This window comes from Lutjanus erythropterus, chromosome 15 (assembly GCF_056507025.1).
Source record: "Lutjanus erythropterus isolate fLutEry1 chromosome 15, fLutEry1.hap2, whole genome shotgun sequence".
NCBI lineage: Eukaryota > Metazoa > Chordata > Actinopteri > Lutjaniformes > Lutjanidae > Lutjanus > Lutjanus erythropterus.
Window position 1 is genome coordinate 28,798,280 of NC_139331.1, and position 27,803 is coordinate 28,826,082.

Sequence of the window (27,803 nt, forward strand, 5' to 3'; positions counted from 1 at the left end):
GCCAGAAACAATCGAGTTCAGAGAAATCGTACAGGAAGAAAAATCAGTGTGCATAATGTGGCCATACTTTAACTATTTTATTTTATTTTATTTTAGAATGACCTGTTTCGTTTTCCGTTCGTATATTTTGTTTTTTTTTTTCAGATAAAGGAGAGATTAATCAGTTTATGATCATATCAAAATTGAAGAAAATCAATAGACATCAATAGTCCAGTCTGCTAAAACCTGCCCCTCCCTGTAAACTATTACCTCCTTTTCACACTTTGCCTTAAAAACAAAAAAACATATATCTATATGTTAGATTTTTATTAAAGTAAACAACCTGTGGTGCAATTAAAAAAAAAAAAAAAAAAAACTATGCTCCTGCTGGCATTTTATCATGTGTTATACAGTCATGTTTAGCTGGACGAAAAGATACACCACGGCTTGGCTGCAAGAACAAGGATTAATTTTTAAACCCAATTACATCATGGCTTATCTTTAAATTATGTTGTACCAAACTTTTAATCTATTTTAAAATTAAGAAAGATACATTTTAAACATAGTATTTTCTCCCAGTCTTTGTGTAAATAATGTCACACAATGAATAGCACACATCATTTGCACTACTTCAGTGCATCAGAATTAATCATATGTACAAGTGAAATGAAATAACACCATTCAGATGGATTGTCATTACTGGTTTTATTAGCATAAAATGTAGATTAAATTGTTCAGTAAAAATTATCAAAAAACAAACAAACAAGCAAACAGAATATATGTGGGAAGAATGGATAACACAACATTGCCATTCTACACATTTCAGGAATGACACACTTTTAGAAAACACAGCCTTCTGTTCCCTTTTTACAACATACATGAACGACTTTGAGTTATTATGATTTTTTTCTTTTACATTTTGATCATGGATGTGACGTTCACATAATTTTTGAGTTTATCTGTTTTCGAAAAGATCTGATACCCTATAAAGTCCTCAGAAATCCCACAGAGGAGCCTGTCATCTTTGAGTTGAAATATAAAAAATACAATCATTTGCAGTGACACTTTCTTTTGTCTGACAGTGACAATATACATCAGGCCTACAAGATAATAAGTTATTCTGTCATTACATGTGAAAACAGCCTTCTGTGTCCTTCTGCTTTATTATAGGCTACAAGGGAGAGGGGGTGACATGGGAGGTGGTTTTGGCAATGAAATTGTTCCAACAGATAAACACTCACATCTGTGTTGAGTTTCACTGCTACACTGGAGATACAGCCGTAGTTAAGTAAGTTAAGAGAATTATGGTGTACGGAGGCAAAAACTGAATTGGCTACGGTGTGATTTGTCACATTCGGACGTTTGAGAAAAATACCAGAAATCCAGAGTAACACTGAAAGTGATGATGGCATGAAAGCCGACAGGAAATATCACTTCAGATGGGAGCTATGCACAGTTAATAGCATTTACAGAAAAATAAAAGTATGAAACTCTCTCCTGAGTTAATGATGTAAGAACAGATGAAAAAAGGTTTTGCAGAAAATTGCAGGTGAATTTTTTTTGTCAGCATCATTGTTCAATTTCTGTTGCTGTAATACCCATTTTGGCCACAAGAGGCTGAAGCGATCTAACAAGATCATGCTGAGAAAATAAAGGAATCTCAGTTGTTTTAACAGAGAGTGTTTGGGACTTTTTCTGATTTTTGTGTACATGCGTCCTTTCCAAAGAGCACCTCAAACAAACAAGAAGCGCTCCTACCCAAACATTTTCTGTTTACTTTTTTTAAATGAGAGAATAATGTTTAATTTCTCTGATTCGTCATCTTTCTTATTACCGGTGCTCCCTCACCTTATCAGGTCTCTACCTTGCAAGACCACAGCTGTGCACTCTCTGTCTCAAACAAACAAATGGACAGCTGGACACACAAAATAAACCAAGCGAGGACACAACTGGGAGAATATTACTGTTGGGTTTGTGAACTCTGCCAGAACAGTCTGACTGCAGGCTTGCATGATTGGCAACCGCGGCCTGAAATCGGGTTGCGTTTCTCCAAAAGTTGACTCCAAACGCACGACCTCCATTCAAATGAATGAAATGCCTGTCGTATTCGCCACAACGCGAGATTCTGTTTTCTTCCAGGAGAGTTTTGCAAATCATTGCATTATGTTTTTATTGATGTTTTACAAAACAACTCAACTTATACTGTATGTATATGAATATATAACAAAAAATAATCCTGGCAAAACCTTTTTGTCACCTGTTCTTAACAAAATAATTTCGATTAAACTTAGGAAATGGATCACCAGATTTTCTTTCTGTGAACTGGACTTCTGTGCGCTGAAACTCCCACCAAAACAGATACTTTGGAAAGCTTCGTAATAATAACGTGTCAGCTCAAGCTGTAAGAATGATGAAAGATAGCACAATAAAAAGCACTAGTCAGTACTGTATAGGCCATTGGTAGTCTATGAGAGGTTGAGCTGGTTGTTTTGAGGTATTCTCTGTTTTTGGCTCACAGGTCTGAGGACTTGCTGGAATATTATGCCAGCCAAAACAAGAAGACATGTTGGCCTCTGTTAGTCTGGTACAAAATGAACTGAAAACAGTGATTATAATGTGCAGATATGGCAATAAAAACAGAAAGCAGTGCTCTCGAGATGCTAAAAGAGGCCAGTAGCACAGTTGAGTCCTTTCTAACAAACTGACTGTGCTACGTGAAATCCGTCCACAGATGAGTTTCCCTAATGCAGCCGCAAACGTTAAATAATTCTTTTTCAGAGGACAGAAGAGCCAAGGAGGACGCAGTCATGGAGGAGACGGGAACAAAAGGCTTTGGTTGAACAGCAGCTACACCCTCTTCTCCGTTTGTGCAGCTTATTTAGTTATGGCAAAGTTTGAAACACAAAACTGTAAACCAAGAGACAATATGGCCGGACGGTGTCCCCATCTGACCTCAGACGTCCCCTCAGCACTGAAGAGGACAGGGAGCCAGACTGAACCCCCCGTTGGTCTCTCTCATCTTCTCCTTGTGTCTGGCCTGGACGAGACCGAACACCACCCCCGCCAGCGTCATGCGTCCTCCTGTCCGTCCCCCGAGGCGGACGTCCGCTCCGACGTTGGCCCGCTTGCTGCGCATGGTGCTGATGAAGTAGGTGCGGACTTTCCCCTGACGCTCGCTCACCTGCGATGACATCAGAGGTCACACAGTGAGGTCATTGTGTCTCAACAACCAATAAGACGTTTAATGTCAACACCTCTTCACAAACGTGTTTAGAAATAAGGGTTCCAGTAGGGTTCCTTTCACTGTAAGGGGCTGAGGTTCTACCCAGAATCATTGACTTCTGAAGACCCTTTTTCGAAGAAATAGCTTGTCAAGGGTCCTTTGAAAGATGAAGGGTTCCATTAGGAACATTTTTCATCCAAAGAACCCTTCTTGGAAGAAAGAGTTCCTCTAGGATAATCCTTGAAGTCATCCTTTTGTCAAGTGACAAACCTTATAAAAAGGTTCCACCAGTAACCAAAAAGAACCCTTTATGGTTCCAGATAGCATCTTTATTTTTAAGTGTGCACAGTACATCAATATCTACACAGTTAATGCATTAATGTCCACTTCATGAGCAGTAATGCAGCTCTTTGCCTGTTCTCTCTCTCTCTCTCTCTCTGTTCTCTGTCTGTTCTCTCTGGGTCTGTTCTCTGTCTGTCTGTTCTCTCTGGGTCTGTTCTCTCTCTGCCTGTTGTGTCTTTTGTCCAGCAGGTGTCTCCCTTGTTCTGTCCTCCTGTGTAAAGTAGAGTTTGCTTCTTCTCTTGTGCTGATTAGTCATCACTGTTTAAAGCTGTCCACTGCTGTCCAAAACCTTTTTGCAGGCTAAATTAGGTGCAGCTCTGCTGTAAATGTGTTCAGCTAACTGTCTTTTGTCACAGGCATAACTATATATACATACATACATACATACATATATATATATATGTTGTTTGGACACACTTATAAGAAATGGTTCAGATTATATCAACAGTGTGCAAAGTTTTAATCAAATCAAAAGGTGGCTACTTTGAGGAATCTAAAATATGAAACAGCAAAAAACTTTTACACACATGTAGACTTGTAGATTATAGATAGATGCATATGAAAAGACCATGGATCGGCAATATATATGTGTATATATACTAGTTAAACATAGAATTTCAGAAAATTTGTCACAAACAGTAATTGTCCTAATGTAAGTAAGCATGTGGGGAAGATTGCAGTGTCTCATTTTGGTCTATAATTATATGGAATTTTGCAATATGTATTTTTAAAGGCTGTTTTCTCATCATTAGTTTTTTCCAGATTTATTCCTATCTATATTCTGAAAGTTTTTACAGAAGGGTTTGTTCTTATATCATTCAGGGCCTGATTTATAAAACATTTTATCCTTAAAACACAGCCCTAAAAAATATATTTCTGATGGCTGTTGACAGTACTGTCTGATTTACTAACTGACTAATAAAAAGAGATATTCAAAATTCCCTTTGTAAAAACTTTTGACTCTAATATATAAAAAATGAAATAAGCATTTGAACGTCATCCAGTGATGGAAATCCATGCAAATCAGCAAATATTTAATTAGATGTTGCCTCATTTGCTTTTTAAGCATAACATTTTACAAATCTTGTAAAACAAAAAGATACTGTCTTGGTAAATGATGCATGTAGAGCAGCCAGAGAAGTCTGAGTCTGTATCTATACTTTAATAGTTGTTCAAGGACAGATGACAGTAAATGAAACACACAAACAGAACCGGTCTGCATCCTTCAGTCACTCACCCCCTTCACAAAGATTTCTCCACGTAGCTCCAAGACGAAACCCCACTCTGCCAGGATCTTGCGCGTGGCCTCGGGTACCTGGATGCGTCCGCTCACGCCTGTGCTGTCCATGCGGCTGGCCAGGTTCACCGTTGACCCCCAGATGTCGTACTGCGGCTTGGTGGCTCCGATCACCCCTGCCACCACCGGCCCGTGAGCGATGCCTTTCATTTAAGTTCAACACAGACAAGAAAGTCACTTCAGAGAGATGATGGATTAGTATTAAGTCTATGACAGCAGAAATCCTCGCAGAGGGTGGTTTAAGTCCATCCTTTGTTTAGGTGAGCGTGTGTGTGTCAGGAGTCAGCCACTTTGACACTTACCCACACGCAGCTGGAAGTTTTTGGCAGAGTGTCTGTTAATCTCTTTCAAGGTCTCTTGCATTGCCAACGCAAACAAAACCAGCTCGCTCAGGTGATTCCATTCATCCATTATAGATCCCTGTGAAAGAGGCAGAGATAAACGGACGGATGAGAAAAGAAACAGAACAAAAAGACAAAAAATAAAATTGCAAAATGCGTCCAAGAAGATCTCCCACCTGTCTGTCTGGAGCTAATCCAGAGGCGGCCATGTAGCAGCTCCCAATGGTCTTTATCTTCTCCACATAGTGGAAGTACGACTCCTCCAACAACTTGGTAGAAGAAACATTAAGAGATAAAGAGGTATCAGTCACATATATAGCTGCTGAGTTATGCAACGGGTAGCAATCTCATTTGTCAACAGTGTGTCCTGGATTTAACTCCACCGTCTCTTTATTTTTATCAGAAGTTTTCAGGCCCATCCTCACCTCGTCAAAGCCAGCGATGATCTCATTCAGGAGTCGGAGGCAGTCCACTCCTTCATGTTTAATCTCTTTCTGCTCAAAGTACTCGTTGAAGCCAGCGATGGAGGCAAACATGACACCGACTTCATCATAGGACTGAGAGTAAAGCTCCTGAAACGAAAACGGTGTCAGACACTTTCGTCTTGACAGAGTATCCTTTAAAAGAAGTCTTTGTTTGACTGGTATTATTCACTTTGACTTTTAGCTATGAAGGTCAGCTGTTCCTGAAGTTAAAAAAGTTGAATAAATTATGATAAACTGTAGAAAGGCCCTCAGCAGCCCTTCAAGACTGCTGTAAAACTTTCAAAACTGTCAAACCAAATGAAGTGCTTTCCAGACGTCATGTCAGTCATGTGATATTCTTTATTTGACACAAGCTCCAGCCTGATATACCGAAACGGTGTGCTTCACAGGAGTGAAACAAGCTTTGGAGCTTCTGTATCATTTGCCCATCCTTACTGGTTACTCAAGATAATGCACAGACTTTGTTGTGAGAAGTTTCATGTAGGAACTATTTTCTTTCTACTGAATAAACCCGTCATCTGTATCATGCAGAAGAAAGCTACTCATGTCCTTCTCAGATGAGCTGGAACATTAGCACCACTGAGCAAGCTACCACAGTGATACGGTTGGTGAGGGCAGTTTGGTAGAAAGAAAATAGTGCCAAGTGCCATTTAGCTCTATTATATTTGAGAGAAGGCAGACATCTCTACGGCCAATCTCTCCAAAACACAGCAGCTCACACCAAAACAATCTAGATGGATAAACAGCACTTCAGGCCAAGTGAAACATATGTATTATTGATTTTGGGGTGAACTGTCCCTTTAAAAAAAACACTTTTCATTCCATTTGAAATGATAATATATCATATGTTTATTCCCAGACATTTTCACCTATGTTGTCGTCATCATGATGTTTTGTTAAGAAACTTAATTCAGTATTTAAGGATATGAAGATCATAAACTCCCCTCATGAAACCAGTAAAGGCCAAATGGTTTGAGAAAAACAGGCTGACACAGTCAGAGGTCAGGTCATGTTCTCCGCACCTCGTCGTTCTTGCTCCGGTCCAGAAAATGTCGTGCCACATGCATAGGCAGGATGTTGTGCAACAGACACTCGTTGTGTTCCCGCAATTCCCTCATGTCCTCCACTTCCTGCTGGGCCTGCAGACGCCACAGGAAGTCCAGTCTGGCAGTGGCCTCCCACTAGAAAGTAAAGGATAGATAAAACTATCAGAGGTCACCTGCCTGTGTCCAACACACTGATTACCCAGTCAACGGATTCGGTCTTAGTAATGCAGGTCAGAAAAAGGAAAAAATACACAAACTCAAGTAGATTGCTGCAGGAATTACATATTTTTGTAGGTCAGCCTGATGTTAGTATCGCTCTGATTCACCCCACAAACAGCCAATAGGATTTTTCTATTAGACTGTGGTGAACAAAAGTTTATGATACTTACATGTTTTGTTCAGCTACATAATCTCCACAAAAGAACATCACTTTCATGATTTTTGAAGTGCAAATGCAATCACCAGAAGATGACTCATTCCTGCAGCACTCTACTATTAAAAATACTAAGCACGAACTCTACAATTTGCATTAATATCCAGACCTTTCGTTTGCATTTGAGTAGCACTTCATTTGACACTGTTTTGTCCGGCAAAGCTATTTGTTGAATAAAGAAAATTAAACTTGGACTTAAAATGAAAAAGAAATAACAAATTAATTGAAAATGAGGACATAAAAATAAACGTGTTTTATGTGTTATAAAATAATGGTTGATTGATTGTAGGATAACGCACAAAATTTGCAACCCTAGTTTGGAGAGGTGACGTGACATCAACGGTTAAAAGTAACTAATACTCTGAGTAGCTTTTGCAATGAATACTTTGTACTTTTACTTAACATTATGGCAACATAACTGAACTTTAACTTGAGTAAAGATTTTCAGTACTCTTTGCACCACTGGCCACACATTTCATAACATGAAAACTTTTTTTTTTCATATTCTGTTCTGACATTTTTAGTAAAATTCTTACATATTGCACCTTTAAAACAGGTAAAAGTTGTGTGAGTTTAACGTTACCTGCCGTCCGTTGTAGAAGACAGCAACAATAAACATGACCATGAGGAGGATGGAGATTCCTTTTCTCCTGACATAGTGAGACCTGTAATAAAGAGAGGTTGAATTTAGAGATGTAAAATGTGACCAGAGACGATGCTCAGCACAGCACTGGTTAAAACAGTATATAAACAGAAAATCAAGCGTATGTTCAGGTATACGTTGTGTTACCGCAGCCTGAGCTGGCGCTGACCTGTGCAGCATGTCGTGTCGCGTGAGCGTGAGGAAGGCCAGGTGGATGAGGTAGGAGTAGACAGCCACCGCCAGCAGCAGCACCGCCAGCTTCAGCAGAGAGTTCAGACGCAGGAACACGGCACAAGTAACCATGGCGATCACACCGCTCAGTACAAAGACCTGAGGAGACCGAGGAGGACAGAAAACACTTTAACACTTCAGGAGAACGTATTTTAATGACACCATTTAGACAAAAGAAACTGGGTGAGATAACTTTTAGTCGAGAAAATGTGACAACATTTTATTTAAAACACGACCAAATGTTTGTGATGACTAATACCGCCGTCCTCACCTCAGGATAAGTGCAGACGGTGAGCGGACGAGAGGCTGCGTTGGTTCTGTCCATCACATCAGCCTCGCCTTTGTCTGTGAGAATGCACCACATCTGGACACAAAATATACAAATCACATGAAACCTTTGATAACAGACAAAAGACTGAAAGAAGGAGCATCACACTGAAACACGTCTTATTTTTACTTATATTAAAATGGTAGTTCAGAGTTTTTGAAGTGTGGTTGTACGAAGTACTTATCTAGAGTATCTCGGCCACCTTACTCTCTTTTGGAGGAAGGGTGTTTATTGGTTTGTAGTTTATTAGTGTGATTTATTATTAAGTTGATGCTAGTTGTCTTTAATTTGTTGACAAAAGGATTCTTGTTTGTGCATTTGCCTCAGTTTCCCTTCCTTTAATTCCAAGGTTACGTCAAGATTTTGTCAGTAACCTGCATATACAGCCATTTTGTTAGATACTGTAAACAAAAGGAATATTCATTTCAAGCCGGCTTTAGGATGTCTAAACCACGGAAAAATTCAGGAAAACACGTGAAAGCTACTAAAACTTCCAGAGGAGGACTTGGTCAGCAAGAAAGGCCGCCATCTTTTGAGAAATTACGTCTAACAGGTGGTGAAGATGCATTTTGGATGTTTATCTAAATATCTAAGACTTTTAGAATTTCAAGTCTGATAATCTACTAGTACAACTTTTTGGATCAAAATGCTGATCTGTCATTAACATTTTAAAAAAGCTTTTGTTTTGCTTGTTTTTATTTTATATGTCAGTGTTATGTTTTGTAAATTATAATACTATTTGTCGTGCGTAACAGGAACTTACAATAATTATTTGATCACACAAAAAAAAAAACTTAAACAATGAAAACATCCCTCTTCATCCAATTTACTAATGAAGTCAACTGACAATAAACTCTTTGTTATTCTCACAAGATTATTTGAGCGAAACTGACCATTTTGGACAGGGGGTGTCTTTGGACAGAGTGATATTTGGCTTATAGACAATGGTTTCCTGAATTTCAGTCCCTGGAAATGTAGTTTGCATGTCATCTGAGGCCTGCTTTACATGTCAACACCTCTCGTCTTTGTACACTTACAGGTAAGAGGAATTCATGCAAACAACAGGAGGAAATATGATACGAGTGACTGACACGCATGTAATCTGCCATGTCAAACTCTCCACCTCTAAAGAGAAGGCACAGCAGAATAAAAAGGGAAGTTATGGGGTGGAAACTTGTTTTCATGTGTATAAATCTGTCCCTGTGTTGTTCAGACTCTCACCATGTCAGTAGAGACCATGACAAAGTTGAGGACGATGGCGGTGAGGGTGAGGAGGTTGCGGGCGCTGTTGTTTTCGTGGAACCAGCAGCAGACCTGCTGCAGTGCTGCAGGAGCGCACTTGAACTCTTCAGCCAGGGCCAACAGCAGCAGCAGCATGTAGGCGAGCAGGAAGACTGAGAACTGGAGGACGGTCGGGAACAGTCTGCAGCAGAGGAGGAACAAGGGAGGAAGATGAGAGGAACAGGAAGGAAGTGATTTTAAAATGTTAATGAAGGATAGAATTAAGAAACAAGAGGAAGTGTGTGACTCTCTACATTTAGTGGCTTTGACGTCAAACAAAAAGAGCAGCACAGTTTTGGTCGGGTTATGATGCAAAAATACCATTGACCCTGGACATATTAAAGGGACAGTTCACCCCAAAATACACACTTCCCCTCTTACCAGTAGTGCTATTTATGCATCTAGATATTTTGGATTGGACTTTTTAGAGCTTTGGAGATATTGGTGGTAGAAACGTAGGCCTTCTCTCAAATTACAATAGAACAAGTTAGCACTGAGGTGCTCAAAGCGCTTGTACTGTTCTGTGTTTCAAGAATAAAAATTTTTACATTTTAGATCCCCATAAATCTTACTTAATGCACCTCTAAGGTCTGATAAATCCATAAAAATGAAATTAACAGATGCTAACAATGTGTTTTCTTACCTGGGAGCAGGAATGAGCGCCTGCACAGCCATCAGAAAGAGCAGCATGATGAAGGAGCAGACCAGGTTGGAGTTGAACATTTCATCTCTCATCTGGGAGAACTGGACCGACCAAGAGAGACCAAACAAAGATCAACACCGTTAGCTCACGCCCACCGACCGAACGCCGTCTGAACGAGTGTCTGCACCTGCTCACCTTGTCCTCGATGTGTGTGTCTTTGAACACCAGGGTCAGTGGAGTGATGTGCTCCCTGTGCATACGATCGCTGCTCCGAACCTCAATGGCATGTTTGATGCGTTTGTTAATCTCTTTGGACGTGGAGTGCCAGATGTTGGGAACAGAGCCGTTTGTAAAGGAGGCCAGGATCTGCAAGAAAATAATATGATGGTGCGAGATGAATCAGGTCGGTGCTGGTGAGCTTCGTCTCTTTGTGGTTAAAGAATCTCAGATATTTCTTGTGCTGTGAGTATTAGGATTGAAGTATTTTCCTACTTAGGGACACTAACAGTTTTGTATTTCTGCACTTACACTGTTCATGTCAATGACGTTCCCAAAGGGCATCTCTGGGGTCCATGTTCGATTAGTTTTCTGAATTTTGGGGGGCTCGATGTGGTTTTCGACATGGTTCTTTTCCTCCTGAGGGCAGATGAGGAAGGTGTCGATGTTGTGTTTGAGCAGAAACTCGTTCCTGTCGCGGCCGTGACCGTCCTCTGTCTTGTAGGTGCCTTCCAGACAGTCCAGAGTCGCCCTGGAGATGTGGATGCGTCTGGATGAGAGAGAACAGAAGCAGAGAAAATTATCGGCCATATACAGAGAAATGCTCCCAAACGATTAATAATTTAAACATGAAAATTAACTTAAGTCTTAGCTGTTATTTGATAACCACCAATAAACAAAACTATTTGTACGGGGGCAAGTAAAAGCTGACTTTGGGCAAGTAGATTTCTGACCCACAATTTAATTTCATGCCTTTAAAAAAAAAAGATTTATGTAGTTATAGGTTTTTTTCAAATCACACTTCTATACTGACATGACAATAAAACAATCACAGATAGAGGAAGTGGGATCTAGGTGGCTTAACATAAAAAATATGTTGTAATTGCACATGGGAGAGGAGGGGCTTTCTGGGAGAAAGCCTTTCTAACATGTGGTTAACAGTTTATTCTAACCCGTGATCTTTTCCTAAACCTAACCAAGTAGTTTTGTTGCAAAACCTAACCAAGATAACAAGTCAACAAAGTCTAAAAATAACAAGTCAATGATAAGCTTCACATAGAAGTGAACCCCACTTTACTGAGTGGCAGTGTTCAACCAGTTCAGCCACCCAAGAAAGCCCTTTCTGGCAGAAAACTTTCTGGGCTTTCTGCCAGAAAAATGTCAGCCAGAAAAGGGCTTTCTGGCAGGCTCTTCCTGTGTGTTGTAACCCAGGCAGATATCAGATGTTTTACATTAAAGGGCTAGCCTGCAGAGATCACTCACTCACCCTGGTACGCCGCCGGCCTCCAGCATGTTGGCGATGCCCACGTCCCAGGACCAGACGTCAAACTGCCATTTCTGCAGGCCCAGCACCCCGCACAGGACAGAGCCCGAGTGGATCCCGATCCTCATGTCCATGTCAAAGTTCAGCTGCTTGCACACGTACCTGGTGATGGTGGGCAGTGAAGTGACCAAGTGTTAAATCTTTACACCAATCTCCTGCTGCTCTCTCTTGAAGAACAAACTGATTGTTGAGATAAAACGACATGACAACCCCCTAAAGAAGCCCAGAGAGTTAAGACTGACCGTATGGTGTTGATCATAGCCAGGCCCATCTCGACACAGTGACGGGCGTGGGCTCGCTGTGGCTCAGGGACCCCTGACACGCAGTAGTAACAGTCTCCCAGTATCTTTATCCGCAGGCAGTGGTGCTCCTGTGACGAGGACGAGACAAGACAGCAGGGAAAAGAGAAAATTAATTGCTGATGGAATAGATGTCATGCCATATGTTATTATAAAGAGCTCAAAGTCTCACTTCCGCCAGTCGGTCAAAGCGTCCAAAGAGCTCGTTGAGGGTTCGGACCAGATCCTGGGCCGACAGGTTCATGGACAACAGTGTGAAGCCCTTGATGTCTGCAAAAAGGATGCTGAAAGGAGACAAGAAAAATTTAAATTACATTAAAGAGAAATGAGTTTTAACTGTGTGGTTCCAGTGAACACATACAGGACTGAATGTAAAGAGTTTGACACCAAATTCTATAAAATTAACATTAAACATAAAAATAAAAGTCTCCCATAAATAACATATATCCTAAAGCCTTGTAAATACTGACTTATGCAGGCTGCGATTTAGGATTAGTATTATTTTTGTTCATATCCATGTTCTAAATTTGTTAGTACTCATTGATTTCTGTGATTCACCGATGTTTTCTTATTTTGCTCTTCTTTCAGGCGAGAGAAAATTCTCTGAGTGGTCGACAGTGCTCTTACCAAGATAAGAAAAAAACATTTTGTAATCACAGTCCACTAATTGTTTGCCCAACACAAGTTTAAAATCTTCCCACATCTATTTCATGCTACAAATCTGCTGCCCTTATCTATTTTGTCTTTCGTGTACTCGATATTTTAGACTGTTGGTTGGAGGACAAAACAAGCAATAAAAGATGACTTTAGAACCCGTAAAGTAAAATAATGTAATAAAGGGTTATAAGACAAGTCTTATATATAATATAAGACATATCTTAGAGATATATCTTATATATCTTATATAAGACAAATATGAAATATAACTAAATATATGAATAGTAACACTGCTAAATAAATATGAATATTAAATATTTGGATGGTCAAGAACATTTGATGCATCTGGAGTTGACTTCTCTTATTTTGTCTCCTAACAAAAAATTCAGAGAGAATATATTTTCTTTTTTAATTTAGGAGAATGTGGCTATATGAGGCCCATCGCGTTGTGTTTGTGCATTCGTGTGTGTGTACCTGACGTCCCTGTACTGGTGGATATAGATCTTGTGAAACTCGTGAGGATTGAGTTCATCCTCCAGAGCGCTCATGTCAGCGATCATCTCCAAGGCAACAAAGCGAGGCAGGATCGACAGCACCAGACGCTCCTGTGAAGCACAATAATAAACACTGTTTGACAGTGGATGGTGTAACCAGCATAATGCTTGTTTAGACAGGGGTCAGAGGAGAACGGTGATAACAGCCAACAGTGGTCATAATACAGCATGTCCCTGTCAATGGCTGCAGTCACTGCACCTGTCTCTGGTTCTCTTGCTCGAGTTTGAGGCGACCTTCAATGCAGCGGCGTGTCTCCAGGAAAACCTGTCTCTGAGCGTGGTCTGTCAGGTAGTGGATGAACAAGCCAGCTGTGTTCATACCCAGATACAGCAGGCCTTTGGCAAACACCTGCACCCGAGAGAGATTTTGCATTCATACAACATTACATTATCAGTTGGTAATTTATTAAACCTTAAACAGTGCAGGTACCTCTAGTTTATTAAGATAAGGGGTTAACCCTCTGGCTCAACAGTACTGTTTGTACCTAATGCGGCATCAACTAATGTGAGTTAGCAGTCAAATGTGAAGTTTTTGGAAGAAGAGTTCTTGAGAAAGCTGCAAGCAGCGACACAAGAGGTCAAGAAATTGTACCATTCCAAACAGGTACATTTCGAAGGGACACTGCACTAGCATGTATAACTCAAAAAACTTAAAGAAACCTTTTTCTTGGCCTAAAATGTCGTACTAGTATACTTTGACAGTTACGCAAGTACGATGGCTGACAAGTGCAAACGCACCGCAATGTAAGAAAATGCATGCAAATAGACAAAACACAGGAAAATTAAGAAAAGATCTTCATCGATTGGGCTACACATGCGCAGCATTTAGAAAACATACTGCAATACATGAATGCACTGAACATAAACACAACCAAGTACAAAAACACGCTGCCACACACTTGTTGTTGCCACAGTTTGTGACTCATGAAGTTACTGAAGTCTGTTTATTGTTTGTTCATGTTGTGGGTTTCTGACTTCTGCTACTAGAGTGACCGCTGCACGCATCTCGCAAGACCTTTCAGAGTAAAACGTGGAATTCTATTGATTTGTGAGGAGATTTAGTGTTAATGACGGATATTAACCTTTACTATCCTACCACCTGTGTTGACAACCAGCCTGTAGACTGCATAATAATCATATACACATTATTGGACCAGTAACATCTCGAGGTAGAGACCGCAGAAAGCCAGGCATTGTAATGATAAAAAGACAACCTCAGTTTTGATGTTTAAAAGGTTATACATCATAGTATTACATTTATTAGAGAAAGGAAATTTTTTACATGTATGTTGCCCTAAATCACAACCACTGATTAAGGTGAGGATGCCTGATAACGATGAATTTGCAGCTCATTTGTGTATTTGGTTGTGCTCTGTGTTTTTGCAACGTGTTTTCTAAATGCGCACACGTGTTGTGCACATTAAGATGTTTTCTTAATTTGCTTGTGTTTTGTCCATTTGCATGTGTTTTCCAAGGGTGCAGTGCATTTGCCCTTGTTGATCACAGCAAACAAGTAATAAAACATTGTAAAACATTTTGGTGTGATAATTAAGTAATTAAAACAGACGTGACACTGATTTTCTCACCTTTCTCAAAAGCATGGCGTCATTGTAGCAGTGCACAGTCTCCACCAGAAGGTGCAGTACTGAGGTGATTGAGCCGGCGCACATGGCCCACAGCAGAGGCAACGGCAGCAGCGTGTACGTGGCGAACAATGTGAACAAAACATACCACGACGGGTCTTTTTCCAGTCCATACACCAGTCCTCCCAGCACCTGCGTCGTCTGCGACAGCCAGCTAGCTAGGCCCACGTAATGAAGCCACCGCGGGGACATGGAGTTTTTGTAAGTTAAGACCATGATGCACAACGCTATAGCCAACACCATGAAAACAACCGTCAGGCAGCTGCGCAGAGTGTCTGTGATGGCCTCAGGCGCCAGTGCCAGGTACAGAACCAACACGTGCAGCTTGGCCACAGCATCGATCACATTAGTGATGGCTAGAGAGTTGCGCCTCTGGTGGGAGTAGTGCTGCTGGTAGAGTCTCTCCAGGTCACGAGACTTGAAGGTGTGCCTCAGGGTGGGGATGCAGACTCCACGAATCGAGCGTCCCCAGTGCACGAAGAAGTCGGCATCGCTGGCGTAGTCATTAAAAGAACCCCTGACGCTGGTGTGAGTGGAGGTGGAACCACGGGTTTGAGAGGAGTGCACCCTGAATGAGGAGGAGCGGCGTTTTGTGACCCCGCGGGAGGCCTTGTTGCGGATTTGTTTGTTGATCTCCTCCATGTAGGCGTCCGTCACGCAGATCTTCCGTGCTGGCTCCACTCCCACCTGTCAAACATGGCAAAAAATCAGATGTGTTCACAGTAACATCACTTTTCCTTCCTTCATACACATAACTGCATAACATTCCTTTAACAAGTGACCAGTAGGTTGGTCCAGAAATGGACTTATACTGGATATATGCTTCCTCTAGCCAATATTATGAGGAAACACTCCATAAACTTTCATTGTTATGATGATACCCAAGTATAACCATTGATCAAGCAAGACAAAACTTCAAGCATGTCTTATGGACGTATAATTTTCTGCTGCTCATTATCTAAAGATATAGTTACTCTGGATGGCATTGCCTTGGCTTTCAGTTCCACTGTAAGGAATCTCGGATTTATCTTCCATCAGGATATGTCCTCTACCACATAAAACAACCCTCAAGGACCGGCTTTTTCTCACCTCAGTGCTTGCTCTTGGTGAAAACAGTTGGGTTTATGATTCGAAAAGTGTCCTGAGATAACTTTGCTATGATTTGGTGCAATACAACTAATTAGGGCCAGAAAGCAGAAAGTAGGCATCTCTTTTAATCTACATGGTATACATTTCCTAATAACCATCACTGAACTGTTTTTAGATTCTTTAAAGAGCTGGTTCACCACAGTTGTTTTGTTGTGCTCAGATTATATTATATCTATATCTAAATGTTGAGCATTTGGGTGAACTTGCCCTTTAAAGTAAGTGTTTACTTAAATTAACTGAATTTTCCATCACTGCATGGGTGGTCTGGATTCATTCTGCAGTCAACATCAAACATGAGTTTCCATTTAGATCAAACGCTACGGTTTGATTACAATAATGCAAAAAAAATGAACATTTTACAAATGTTTTTCTTAGGGTTAGTTAGACTGCTCTTAGAAAATTAAACTTTAAAGCTTTCTGTAAGTGACAGTAATTCTTCTTTCCAGGACGTCTGATATGCTATTTTTATTATTTCTCTCTAAATGCTCTCCATTTCTCTCCTTGTCTTGTTTGAGTTGTAGGTCTTATACAAGCCGTACAGTTCCAGAAACAGTTTATGAAAACAAAGAACAAGGTATGAACATTTGTCATAAATCGGGGATATTCAGGAGAATTATGACCCCGGGAGGAAACCAGGAGAGTCTCTTGGGAAAAGCAGAACTGACATATATGGGAATGAAACACTTGTACAGTGAGAGAGAAAACCGCTATTTGTACACAAACTCTAAGGCTACTGTCGCAGAATCAAAGAACACATTTATTAATAAGAGGACTCGCAAAAGAGCACAGCACTGGCAGTTTCTGTGTCGAAATCAGCAGGGGAGGTGCTCAAATATTGGCAGGGACAATGCTGGTCTGGTTAAAATGAGGCAGTGGTTCAGGGGATACCACGTTTGTTCCAGTACACACAGTCCTCATAATCCTGGAGGGGGAATATTTACAAAACAATAACTTCCATCTGGATGCAACTAATCTACTGATGACTGTGGGATAATCAGTCACCTGCGCGTTGAGCTCCTGCTGGATAATGATGTGTTTTACAGCGTTCTGCCACAGCATCTTTTTCCTCCGCAGCCCCGGGGACAGGGTCGCGGTCCGGCAGGTCGGCTCCCGCAGCTCCATGGGGGAGACCTGGGCTGTGTCTGCGAAGGTCACCATGGTGATAACCTTAGATGGCCTCATCTGTTGGTCTCAGATCAGGAGGAGGCAGCAGCCTGGAGATATTGTTGGAGGTGAAAGATGATGGTTAGTGATGAGTCGGAAGTCACAACATGCTTTTTTTTAAATCACACTATCAACATAATCAACATTTATTCTTAAAGGGACACTACAACGTCTGCTGCTCTGATTCTGATCATTCATTTTTACTTTGTAACAGACAAAAAAAAATGAGTAAAGCCACATGAACATACAACAAATTGAGTTAAATATCATAATTTAACAATTTCAATTAAAGGTCCAGTGTATCAGATTTAGGATCTATTGGCAGAACATGGCAGAAGTAGAATATAATATTTAGAAGCATGTTTTAATCAGTATATAATCACCTGACAATAAGAGTTGTTGTAATTTCGTGACTTGAGAATGCCGAGGCCACCATATTGTACCGCCATGTTTCTACACTGACGAATCCCAACTTAACTTAACTGTCAGTGGTCTGTCAATGTGAAGTTAGTCCTGTTACTCTGAAAACAAAAGCCCACTGCTCTGAAAATACACACAGTTCATTAACATATTGCTCAATTTAACCGTTATAAACATCAACACCTTTGACAAGATTATAATTGATTTTTTATGACTAATAAACAGACACTTACTCATTCTGTGAACGTTCGGCATTAATTTGAACACTAATTAATGGGAAACGGGTAAACAATAACAGTCACTCTGGCCCAAATATTGTGGCAGCGACATTGCTGCCAGAGAATTTCAACTTAATATTTTTCCCTTATCTCTGATTATATATTACAGATTTCTCCTTTAAGTTGTGTTTCACCTCTTTGGTTCTATGTTTCATTTGTCCCCTCGGAGCAGTTTTATAAACCACAACTGTGACTACACTTTCGAAAGAGAATCACATCAGAGCATCTTTATTGTTTAAATCCTTTTTAAAATGATAATTTATGTGAACAGAACTGACTGTGCTGCACACATTCAGCATGTTGGCTGGAGCCAGGCTCCACGTGTTGACACAGTGTGTGCCAGCAAAGAGGCGGCTTTCCAACAAATTAACTGGTGGCCAGATTTAGACCTGAGCTGGTTAATGCCCAGAGTTAAACTCCTCCAGGTCCTTCTGGCTCTAGATACTGCTGCTCTCCCACCCACTCATGGTCCACTGTCACCAGTCTGATTATCACCATGTATCCACGCTGCACAAATAAAACACTTCACATTAGAAGAGTTGCATTTTTAATGAGGGCTGTCATTACAGCAGCTGAAAATACTCACCCTGTGAATGAAGGCTATAACATGGCAGCATTTTATTTTGTTGCTCACACAGCAAGCATTAAAGTTTCTCTGCTGTGGGAGGATCACTTGAACATATGTGTTGGTATCTCAGGGAAAGCCCTTGAATTGTTTGTGTCATATTTGTCTGACACGTGTATATATAAATAAATCTATCTATCTATCTATGAGTCTTCATCTGCTCCACTGTTATATGGGGTGCGTCAGGGGTCAGTACTCAGTCCTATTCTTTTTTCCTTTTATTGTTTCCCTCAGTATGATTCCTATCATTGTTTCCTCCCTCTCCACAGCTGCTGACATGCTCATCCACGTCTTCATCCCCTCACGACTCAACTACTGCAACATAATCCTGATATTCCCAACAAAGTAATTTTGTCATTTTTTTAATCTTTTGCCCATGCATCAAAAGGAGAGTGCACAGAAAACCAATATATATTACGCTGAAACTGGAGAGAGCTTTCTTCTGATGCTCCCTTCAATTCTGGAGTTTCGGTCCACCAGGATAGTCTTCACAGATATATATAAACAATCTAAGCCCAAATATGGTCAGACCCAACAAATCTACAGCATATAAAATTAGTCTACTGGTCTGCAAATACAAAACAAGGGAAGTATGAACGTATAGGGTCTGAGGCCACAGCTCAGCACCCTTTCCTCCCATTCCTCGGGGTCAGTGATATCCAATCCCCGATTGCAGTTACCTCTGCTCTGTTCAGAGAGACACCTCTGACCTTAGCTGCCGTAGCAGCACTATCAGGGACTACCTCTTGTTTTCCCCAAAAGGAACAGATAGCTGCATCTACTTAAGAGAGACAGTGTGTCTGTTCAGAGTTAGTGCAGGCCTCTCAGTGACCTCAAGGCCTTAGTTTGGTCCTGCGTATGATATGTAAACTTGGAAAATTCCCTAACAACTACAGTACGTCCAAAACTGCTCACTCACTCCCACACTGGCTTCAAAATTCTCCTCATTACCTACAAAGTCCTCCACAACCTGGCCCCCTCCTACCTCACTGACCTCCTGCACGGACCAGCAGACCTAGGGCAACATGGCCTCCTCCATCACTGCTCCTGTCCCTCTGGAACTGCCTAAACACCTCCCACACTGCCCTCATGCAAAACTGCTCTGAAAACCCACGTTTTTAATGTGTGACCATTAGCTTTTCTTCTCCTTTAATCACCTGTTTTTTTTAATACTGGTATCATTTTCTGCATAAAGTATCTTTGAGTGCCTTTTGAAGAGCTATGTAAATAAAATATATTATTATTGTTACGCGGACGACACCCAACTATATGTTTCGGTAAATCTAAATGACCTAAGCAACCTAGACACTCTCCACAACTGCCTAGCCATCATAAATCACTGGATGTCACTCAAATCACAATCCAGGAACCTTGGTGGTATATTGACCATCATTTGAACTTTGAACACCATGTTAGCAAATTAGTGTAAGCCTGCTTTTTCCAACTACGAGATATTGCAAAAATTCAGACCTTTATTATCAGCCATTGATTTAAAACATGTCATTCATGCCTCCATTTTTTCCCATCTTGACTTCTGTAAAGGTCTCTTCACTTGTTTTAGACAAGCTGCTCTATCTTAGCTTCGCTGCATTGGTTACTTTTGAAGTTCAGGACTGATTATTCTAATTACTAACAAGGCACTACACAGCTAAGCTCCTGTGTATATTTCTGAGCTTTTGACCCCTTACACCACAGTCAGGTCAACCAACGAAAATAGGATGGCTATACTGTCTAACTTGCTCTTTCTCTGCCCTCGCACCCAGACTCTGAAGCAACCTCCCCTCTCCTATTAGACCAGCGTAGTCTATCCACTGTTTAAAACAACAGTTAAAAATACACTTTTTTAGGTTGGCTTTTTATTAGTTCCAAGTGTGGTCCGGGTGGGACTCATGCTGTAAGCTTTCTGCTGGTTGTATATGCATTATCTTATTTGTATTTTTGGCTATGCTTTCTTTGAGCTTTGTGTTTAATTTGCTTGTATTTCTGTTAGTGTGAAACACTTTGTAACCTGTGTGTTAAAAGGTGCTGGGGAAATAAAGTTTTACTTACTTACTGACTATTCTGCTGACAATTATGAGTGCAAATGATATTAAAAATTAATTACAAAGGTATTTATTACATTTTAATACATGCACTATTTGAATTTAGTTGCCCTATATGATATGGTCTAACATATTATGGGAAAACAAGTGCAGAGTTAAAATTTATGGCACAACTTCACTTGCTTCGAAGATGCATGGAGAAATGAAAAAGTCTCAGGAGGTCAAAACTCCAGCAACAGAACAGGTTTATTGTAAGACCACTGCATTTAGTCTTGTGGCCTTCATCAGACCAATAGCCGTGACGAATGAATGGCAATTGGTCTGACAAACAACAGTTGTGTGCAGATCCAAATCTCACCTGTATTGTTTTACATTTTGTGTGTCCACTTCTCATGTCCAGCTTCTGCCATATATACAGGTCCAGCCCATCATAATCCACTTTTTCCATCGCACAGGAATCTTATGCAGATCTGAAAATTAAGGCATAATCCATGGAAATGAAACTTGAAATAGTCCCCACAGTAATGACATTGTCCAAAACTGATGAAGAGAGTTGGATGGGATGTCTGGAGTCGCTCTGGCAGGATTGTAGGTCACCACCTGGACTGAAATGAAGTCAACAAATGCCACGGAGCACAAAGCTTCAGGAGCAAGGAGTGCAAAGAGGATTACTTAGTCAGCAGCCACTCTCACTGGCCTGCAAAGCTGAGATCACTGGCACCAAGACAACGGCAAGATGAACGCAGTGCTCTCACCCTTTGGCCAAGTCAGCCAAATCTTTTGAAAGACTTGGGACTTAATTGAATTGCATTATGATCAGCTTTTTCCACACACTTTACATTTTTCTTTTTCATTTGCTCTGCTACCAGTGATACCACAGAAACTGAAAGCAGAGTTTCTGCTTCTATATTGCCTTTGTGTTCTTGGTTACATCAGTATGCAAATGTGCAATTAGAGACAGGGTGAACGGTTAAAACACTACCTTTAGGCCACCAAAACAAGGTGGACTGTAACAGCAGGGAAGCTGAATCATCGCCCACCTGCTAACAGCACCCGTAGATTATTCAACAGTTACTAAACAGTTAAATTCAGATATTTCTAAAATGGCCTAACAGTATACTACTCATCCATCTGACTAATGTTTTGCAGAAGAAAATATTTTGATTCTTACAACGGACTCTGTGTATCATTGTGTTCATTCTTTGTTGGTTCCTCCAGGTGACTGATCTTGGTTTTCTCTGCACCCTGAATAATCTGCTGGACCTTTTTTGGCACATACTAGCATTAAGGTAATAAACTCCTATATTGTGGCCTTTTTGTTTAGGTGGGTAGCAGAGGAGGAAGACTCGAGTCGCATGACTTAAGTCACACATCTGAGGACTTGAGATTTGCTTGATTAATGCTGCTAAAAGACTCAACTTGACTTTGACTTGGCATTCATGATGTGAGACTGAGGACTTGACTTTTCTATTTTTAATAAAATGTTTGCAGTTTTCTAGGCAGACCAGCAGAGACAGTACACAGTGCAGCAATCATGTAGAGGTATATTCCAAAAATGATAAAATTTGGACTCAAGTGTTACGTTGTTAATGACTACATTAAGAAGAAAACAGTGCAACTAAGACAGATGTGTTAATAGGCCAAGGAGAAATTTTATGCTTCTCCTGAAGGGAAGCCAGGGCAGAAGACTTTGTTATCATAGTTGTTATTAATTTCGGAAGCTCGTTATCGATACCACACAATGTCTTTGATCTGATTTAATTGTGAAAACTGGGGTAGATCATCAGAATTTCACACGACTTGACTCGATGTGACTTGCTTGATTCTCAACACAGTGACTAGGGACTTGCTTGAGACTTGAAGGTTGAGTCTTGAGACTTGTTTGTAACTTGCACATGTGTGACTTACTCCCATCTCTAATGGGTGGGGGTGTAAAGTCTTTAAAGTCTTTCCCCTTGTTTATGTATTTTGCGTACTGGGAAAACTCAAAAGAAAATACATATTAAAGCTACTGTGTGAATTTTGTAATATTTAAATAGTGGCATCAGGTGTTCATTTGGACTTAAAGAAAAGCTTGTTGTTCAATTGATCCAGCTGTTATTGAAACGCTGTTCTCCTTCAATTATAACGTGTCATAACACAACTTCATTATACTCTGTGGCTGCTTCTCAATGGGGTTTAAAACAGTCTGATGGGGGGATCATTTAGGTATGAAATTTATTTCAGGATTATCAGTCATGTCTATGTTCCAGTGATACAAATAGGCTCAAAAAGGCTTTATATTTGTTATTTCTCTGTAATACACACGCACACACTCACAGTCTATTGATATTTAATTCATCAAAACTTCTGAGCTGATCAAATTAATTATTTTCTCCACAGGGTCTCATCAAAGATTCTGAAAACAGTGATATAATCTGCTGCTCAGCGTCTTTAGTCCTGTGGATGTTCTTATCCAGCACACTAATGTTCTTAGCATTATGTGTCATACGATTGTCTTGAAATTTGCTGGTCCATCTTAATGTTGCTTTCACAGTTTATCCTTCAACAAACAAATTCACCTGTTACGATTAAGATTTTACCTGTTAACTGAATACTTTTGCTCGTTGTTTTAAGCACGACATAATTACAACATTGAGATAAACTGTACTATATATCGACAATCAGATACAGACCAATGAAGTAAAACTGACAAACAGACCTCAGTATTGATGATGATGGTCTCATAGCGTCAGCAGGCCTGTGGTCCCTACGGTTGTAAGCTGGTTAAAGTTTTTGAGACTTGCTTTGCTAATTGTGTCCAGGCAACACACAAGGCCCCTAAGGCTGATCTAATGAGTTCCCATCTGTCCCACCGTACCCGCACAGCTCAGTCCTTTCTTGCTGATTACTGTGCATCTAAAAATAGCCTCCGGCCAGGTCTAAGGCAATTAGTTCTACTATAAGTGCTACCACATCAGCATAGTTCTCTGACACTTGGCGAGCATTCAACAAAACAATTGTTCAATGAGAGGTCACTTTTAGTAGAAGCACTGAGAGGGAAGGAGTACTGTAAATCACCAGATCATTCTGAGCAATTAAAGTCAGTCTGTGTGAATGTTCACACGCAAACTGTATTTTTATTCAGTGACTCTATTTGGAGAGCCTGTGAACTTGTGCCCACATGAGGGAGGAGTTAGGATGAATTAGTCCACTACAGGCAAAACCTTAGAAGCTAATTAGTATTAAGTCTAACCGCTTTGGCTGTGCACTAATCAGCTAATTCTCATACGCACTCAATCCGAACCAGCAACAGAACTGACCTTTCTTGCCAAACATTTCACTAATGCCGGTCGGACACAGAGATCTATTCGTGTCTATGAGTGGTGTAACACAAACGTGCTGTGTAAGCGTATGCGTGAGGCGTAAGACTACAGTTGGACGGTGAATGCATTCTGGCTTTTGTTGGCAGTCGCACAAAGCTCTTGGAAGTGAAGACAGGTCAGTTTGGGTCAAAATGAAACAAAGATGATGATGCAGCTAAATTCTTTCCTATAGGTGGTTCAGCATCTCACACCACAGAAAAATTTCAATATGTTGCATCAAAAAGATTTGCAAACCGACAAACAAACATGAAAGGATTATGAGACAAAAGGCCCCGCCTCCTACCAAGCAACCCCCCCATCCTCAAAGACGGAGGGCCCATATGGTGATAGTAAGGAGCAATAAGCCAAAAGGTCCTTATTACCCTGAAGGAGTAAATGCAGGGTGGGACCAAGTCACTGTCTCAAGTCTCTCAAGTGAGCAAGTCTTTGCAATCAAATCTCAAGTCAAGTCCCAAGTCCTAAACCTTGAGTTTCGAGTCCTAAACAGGTCATAATGTTTTTTCACAGTCTCTTGGGGGTTGATGATGAGATTCGAAGAATACAATGATTTGCAAAAACCTTCCAACCCATATGCAGTTGAATACAGTAGAAAGGCAAGATATTTAATGTTCAAACTGATTAACTTGATTTTTTTTTTTATTGTAGATGGTAAAATAATTCCTTCCATTTCCGTGTTGAGAAACATTGTTCTTAAACTACTGGACTATTTGCCCACAAAGTTTTCTACAAAGCACTGAAACTCGGCCCATCCATGCTATAATCAATTAACTTGTTTACCTGTGACATGTTCCAAACAGGTGTTTTTAGAGCATTCCACAACTTGTCCAGTCATTTCTTGCCCTTGTCCCAACTTTTTTGAAACATGTTGCAGGGAACAGATTCAAGAACTGAATGTATATTTACAAAAAACAATAGAGTTTAGCAGTTTGAATATTAAATACCCCATCTTTGTACTGTATTCAGTTGTATACAAATCAAAAAAGCATTGGCAAATTATTGAATTCTGTTTTTATTCATGTTTTACACAACATCCCGACTTTTAGGGAACTGGGGTTGTACTTGTCAGCATACTGGTCAGTGTTATGGGCCTCAAATTTTACCCAAACCTCTGCAAAAGATTTTCTACTCTTGCACTACAATATAACAACTACTAGGAATTATGAATCTATCTTGAAACGACAACCTCCTGGATCTTTTAGCTTAGGCATCATTAGCTCACCACTACTGGCTAACTAAGGTGCTGTTATCCCATTTAAAAGGGGTCCCACTTCAACAACCACCTAATGGGGGCTGAACTGAACGGAAAAAGAGACACCAGCAGTTTGACGCATACGGCAGGAGGACAAAAATACTGTCACATGAAAGGAGACTCAGGGATCTTATGGCTTAGTGGGGTTAAGAGACCCTGGGAATTAAAGGGCCTTAGCATGCTAAGTGGTCTCCTGAGACGCGCCATGTTTAGACTTCGAAAAAACGTGGCAGATAATGCGACAAGTCACATACGCCAAGTATGATACGTTGTTCTGAAAAATACTTTCAGGCAGGTTTTGGTAACATAACTGTAACAAAGCCGTCTTTAGGCATGATAACAATCTTGGAGTTTGTAGACTGCTCTGAGATTTCTCAGTCTCCTCTTAGATTCTTCTGACTCACTGCTGTCCCCAACTGGTAGAAAAAAGACCTGCTGCAAAAGCAGTATGTCTCATCCACAGAGACAGCACACGGAATACTTATTAAAAAGCTTTTAGATAATTAAGTTATATCAGTATCGGCATATGTGTTGACTTTTTTTTTAATTAAAATATAAACCAAATAAATTATTGGATTATTAAAATAGTTATTTTAACAGTTAAAAACTGATTTATTGTTGCAGCTCGAAAAGGAACAATTTTTTTAAAATATATTTTGATAATACACTGCAGTATTATTAAAGCACTGATTTAGTCAAACAAGTCTGGCCAAGTATTTGTGTGTTATGCTGTTTATTTTTCCAATATCTATCCAGTAAATTGCGATTACTATCACCATCACTGAAGCCACTGTCCAGTGGTGAGCTGCCTGTCACATATTAACAGCTAGCGTTATGTTAGCCAGTAACAGCTGGCAGTTAGAGGTACAGTGAATGTATGGTGTCCTGTCATTGTTGAACTTTAGTCAAGGTGGTTGACCTTACCTGTCCGTATGCCACACATTTTGAGGATTTTAATTACGTTCACTTCATGGTAAGTAATGGGTGTTGTCGCCAATTACGGTTGGTCAGATAAGCGCAGCCAGGTGCTTCTCGTAAAGGAAGTTTGCTAACGTTAGCGTAGTTAGCTTCCAGCATAGATGCTAGTTTAATAGCGTTGAATTAAACAAGTTAGCCTTGTTAGATTTGATGATAGTAAGTTAATGTCTAAACGTAATTTAAATCAAGGCAGAGTATAATGACACTTAAGCTGTCATTAGATGATAAAGTTAAAGAAAAACCTGTGACAGCTAGCAATGCTAACTTTAGCATGAAGCTCAATTAATTACCGGTAATTTCCATGATTTGCAACTTAATAAGATGTTACATTACACTGTTTTCTTGTCACTGGTCAGGAACACCTTAACTCCTGATATTTCTCGTGTTTTGATAGGTTCAAACATGTTTAAATATGAATTGTATTCATTAGCACATGGGCTAATTTGGGCGTACTAACTTCCACAGGCCAAAGACAATCCAGCGGTTTTCCTGATTTTTGAACCGTCGGCGGAGACTCAGTTCGGGGCTGAAGTGCCACCCATCTCCCCGCCACTGTGAACCTGGAAGAACAACGCCGCCCTGTGACGAGCATCCAACATGACAGGTGGGCAACACCAAACTATTATGCACCTGTTCAGTGCCTGAAGACATAATTACCACCCTCCAAAAGTTAAACGAAGGAATGAAAGCATAAGAAGTTGACTGCTGAGGAAATTTAAACAGTTTATATGAGCTCTGTAATACAAGCAGTGTTGCCATATTGTTTTAATGTTTTCCAGCCCAGTAATTCTTCAAAATGGCTCAAAACCCTAAATAGTATTGTGGTTCATCTTAATTTTTCTATATGACGTAATAATAAAACCATAATTCAATTGTTGAAGTGCGTTAGAACGCACCATCATACAATACAACTGTAAAACTATACTCAGTTTCTGCCTTCTTCCCTAAATATATGGAAAAAATAAAGGGACAGTTCAAATAGAAAAAAAAATCTATCTAACTAGGTAAACTGAAACAAGCCTTTACAGTCTGACAACTTAAAGTGTACTCTCTCATATATCATCTAAGCAGAATAAATAAAAAATATGCCAATATGATATAGCTAAAGAAATTAGGGCTGCAACTGCCGTTTATTTCTTAATTAATCAATTCGTTTTTTGGTCGCTTAAATATCACAAAACGTCAAAACATGTAGATTACTATTTCAAAATGTCCAAGATGACATCTTCAAATATCTTGTTTTGTCCACAGCCAAAAGATATTCAGTTTACTGTCATAGAGGAGTAAAGAAACCAGAAAATTTTCACATTTAAGAAGGTGGAGTCAGAGAATTATGACTTTTTCTTAAAAATGAATGAAGAAATGAAGTTTCTGAGTACATTTAATATACTGTAATATTTAAAAAAGTTAATTTTAATATTTTAATAGTGAATTTTACAATATCAGTTTCACGACAACAGATAGTGCACTCTAACACAAACTACTCATACAGATTCTGTGATCGAAAAAGGAGCAGGAGGAAGAAAAATCTCATATTACCTGCCCCTTTCTTAGTAATTACATAACAT

The 27,803-nt window shown here is 40.1% G+C and overlaps 2 protein-coding genes across 2 annotated transcripts in view; one reads left to right on the forward strand and one right to left on the reverse strand.

The window, feature by feature from the left end:
- Positions 1–1,763: 1,763 nt before the first annotated feature.
- LOC146314591 (adenylate cyclase type 8) lies at positions 1,764–26,785 on the reverse strand. The gene is made up of 22 exons (XM_084737748.1): positions 26,693–26,785; positions 21,002–21,113; positions 17,117–17,328; positions 14,909–15,652; positions 13,522–13,671; positions 13,243–13,373; positions 12,284–12,395; positions 12,055–12,182; positions 11,756–11,914; positions 10,801–11,038; positions 10,468–10,638; positions 10,273–10,373; positions 9,570–9,771; positions 8,292–8,384; positions 7,959–8,119; positions 7,730–7,811; positions 6,690–6,848; positions 5,608–5,754; positions 5,359–5,451; positions 5,144–5,261; positions 4,782–4,984; positions 1,764–3,160 (listed from the first exon to the last, which is right to left on the reverse strand). The coding sequence occupies exons 3-22, from the start codon at positions 17,294–17,296 to the stop codon at positions 2,945–2,947; spliced, it is 3,588 nt and encodes a 1,195-aa protein (XP_084593874.1). The 5' UTR covers positions 17,297–17,328; positions 21,002–21,113; positions 26,693–26,785; the 3' UTR covers positions 1,764–2,944.
- LOC146314592 (protein EFR3 homolog B) overlaps positions 26,701–27,803 on the forward strand; it is a 46,164-nt gene continuing 45,061 nt past the window's right edge. Inside the window, exon 1 of the mRNA XM_084737749.1 lies at positions 26,701–26,839. Coding sequence (XP_084593875.1) covers positions 26,833–26,839 — 7 coding nt within the window. The 5' untranslated portion in view covers positions 26,701–26,832. The remainder of the gene's footprint in view (positions 26,840–27,803) is intronic.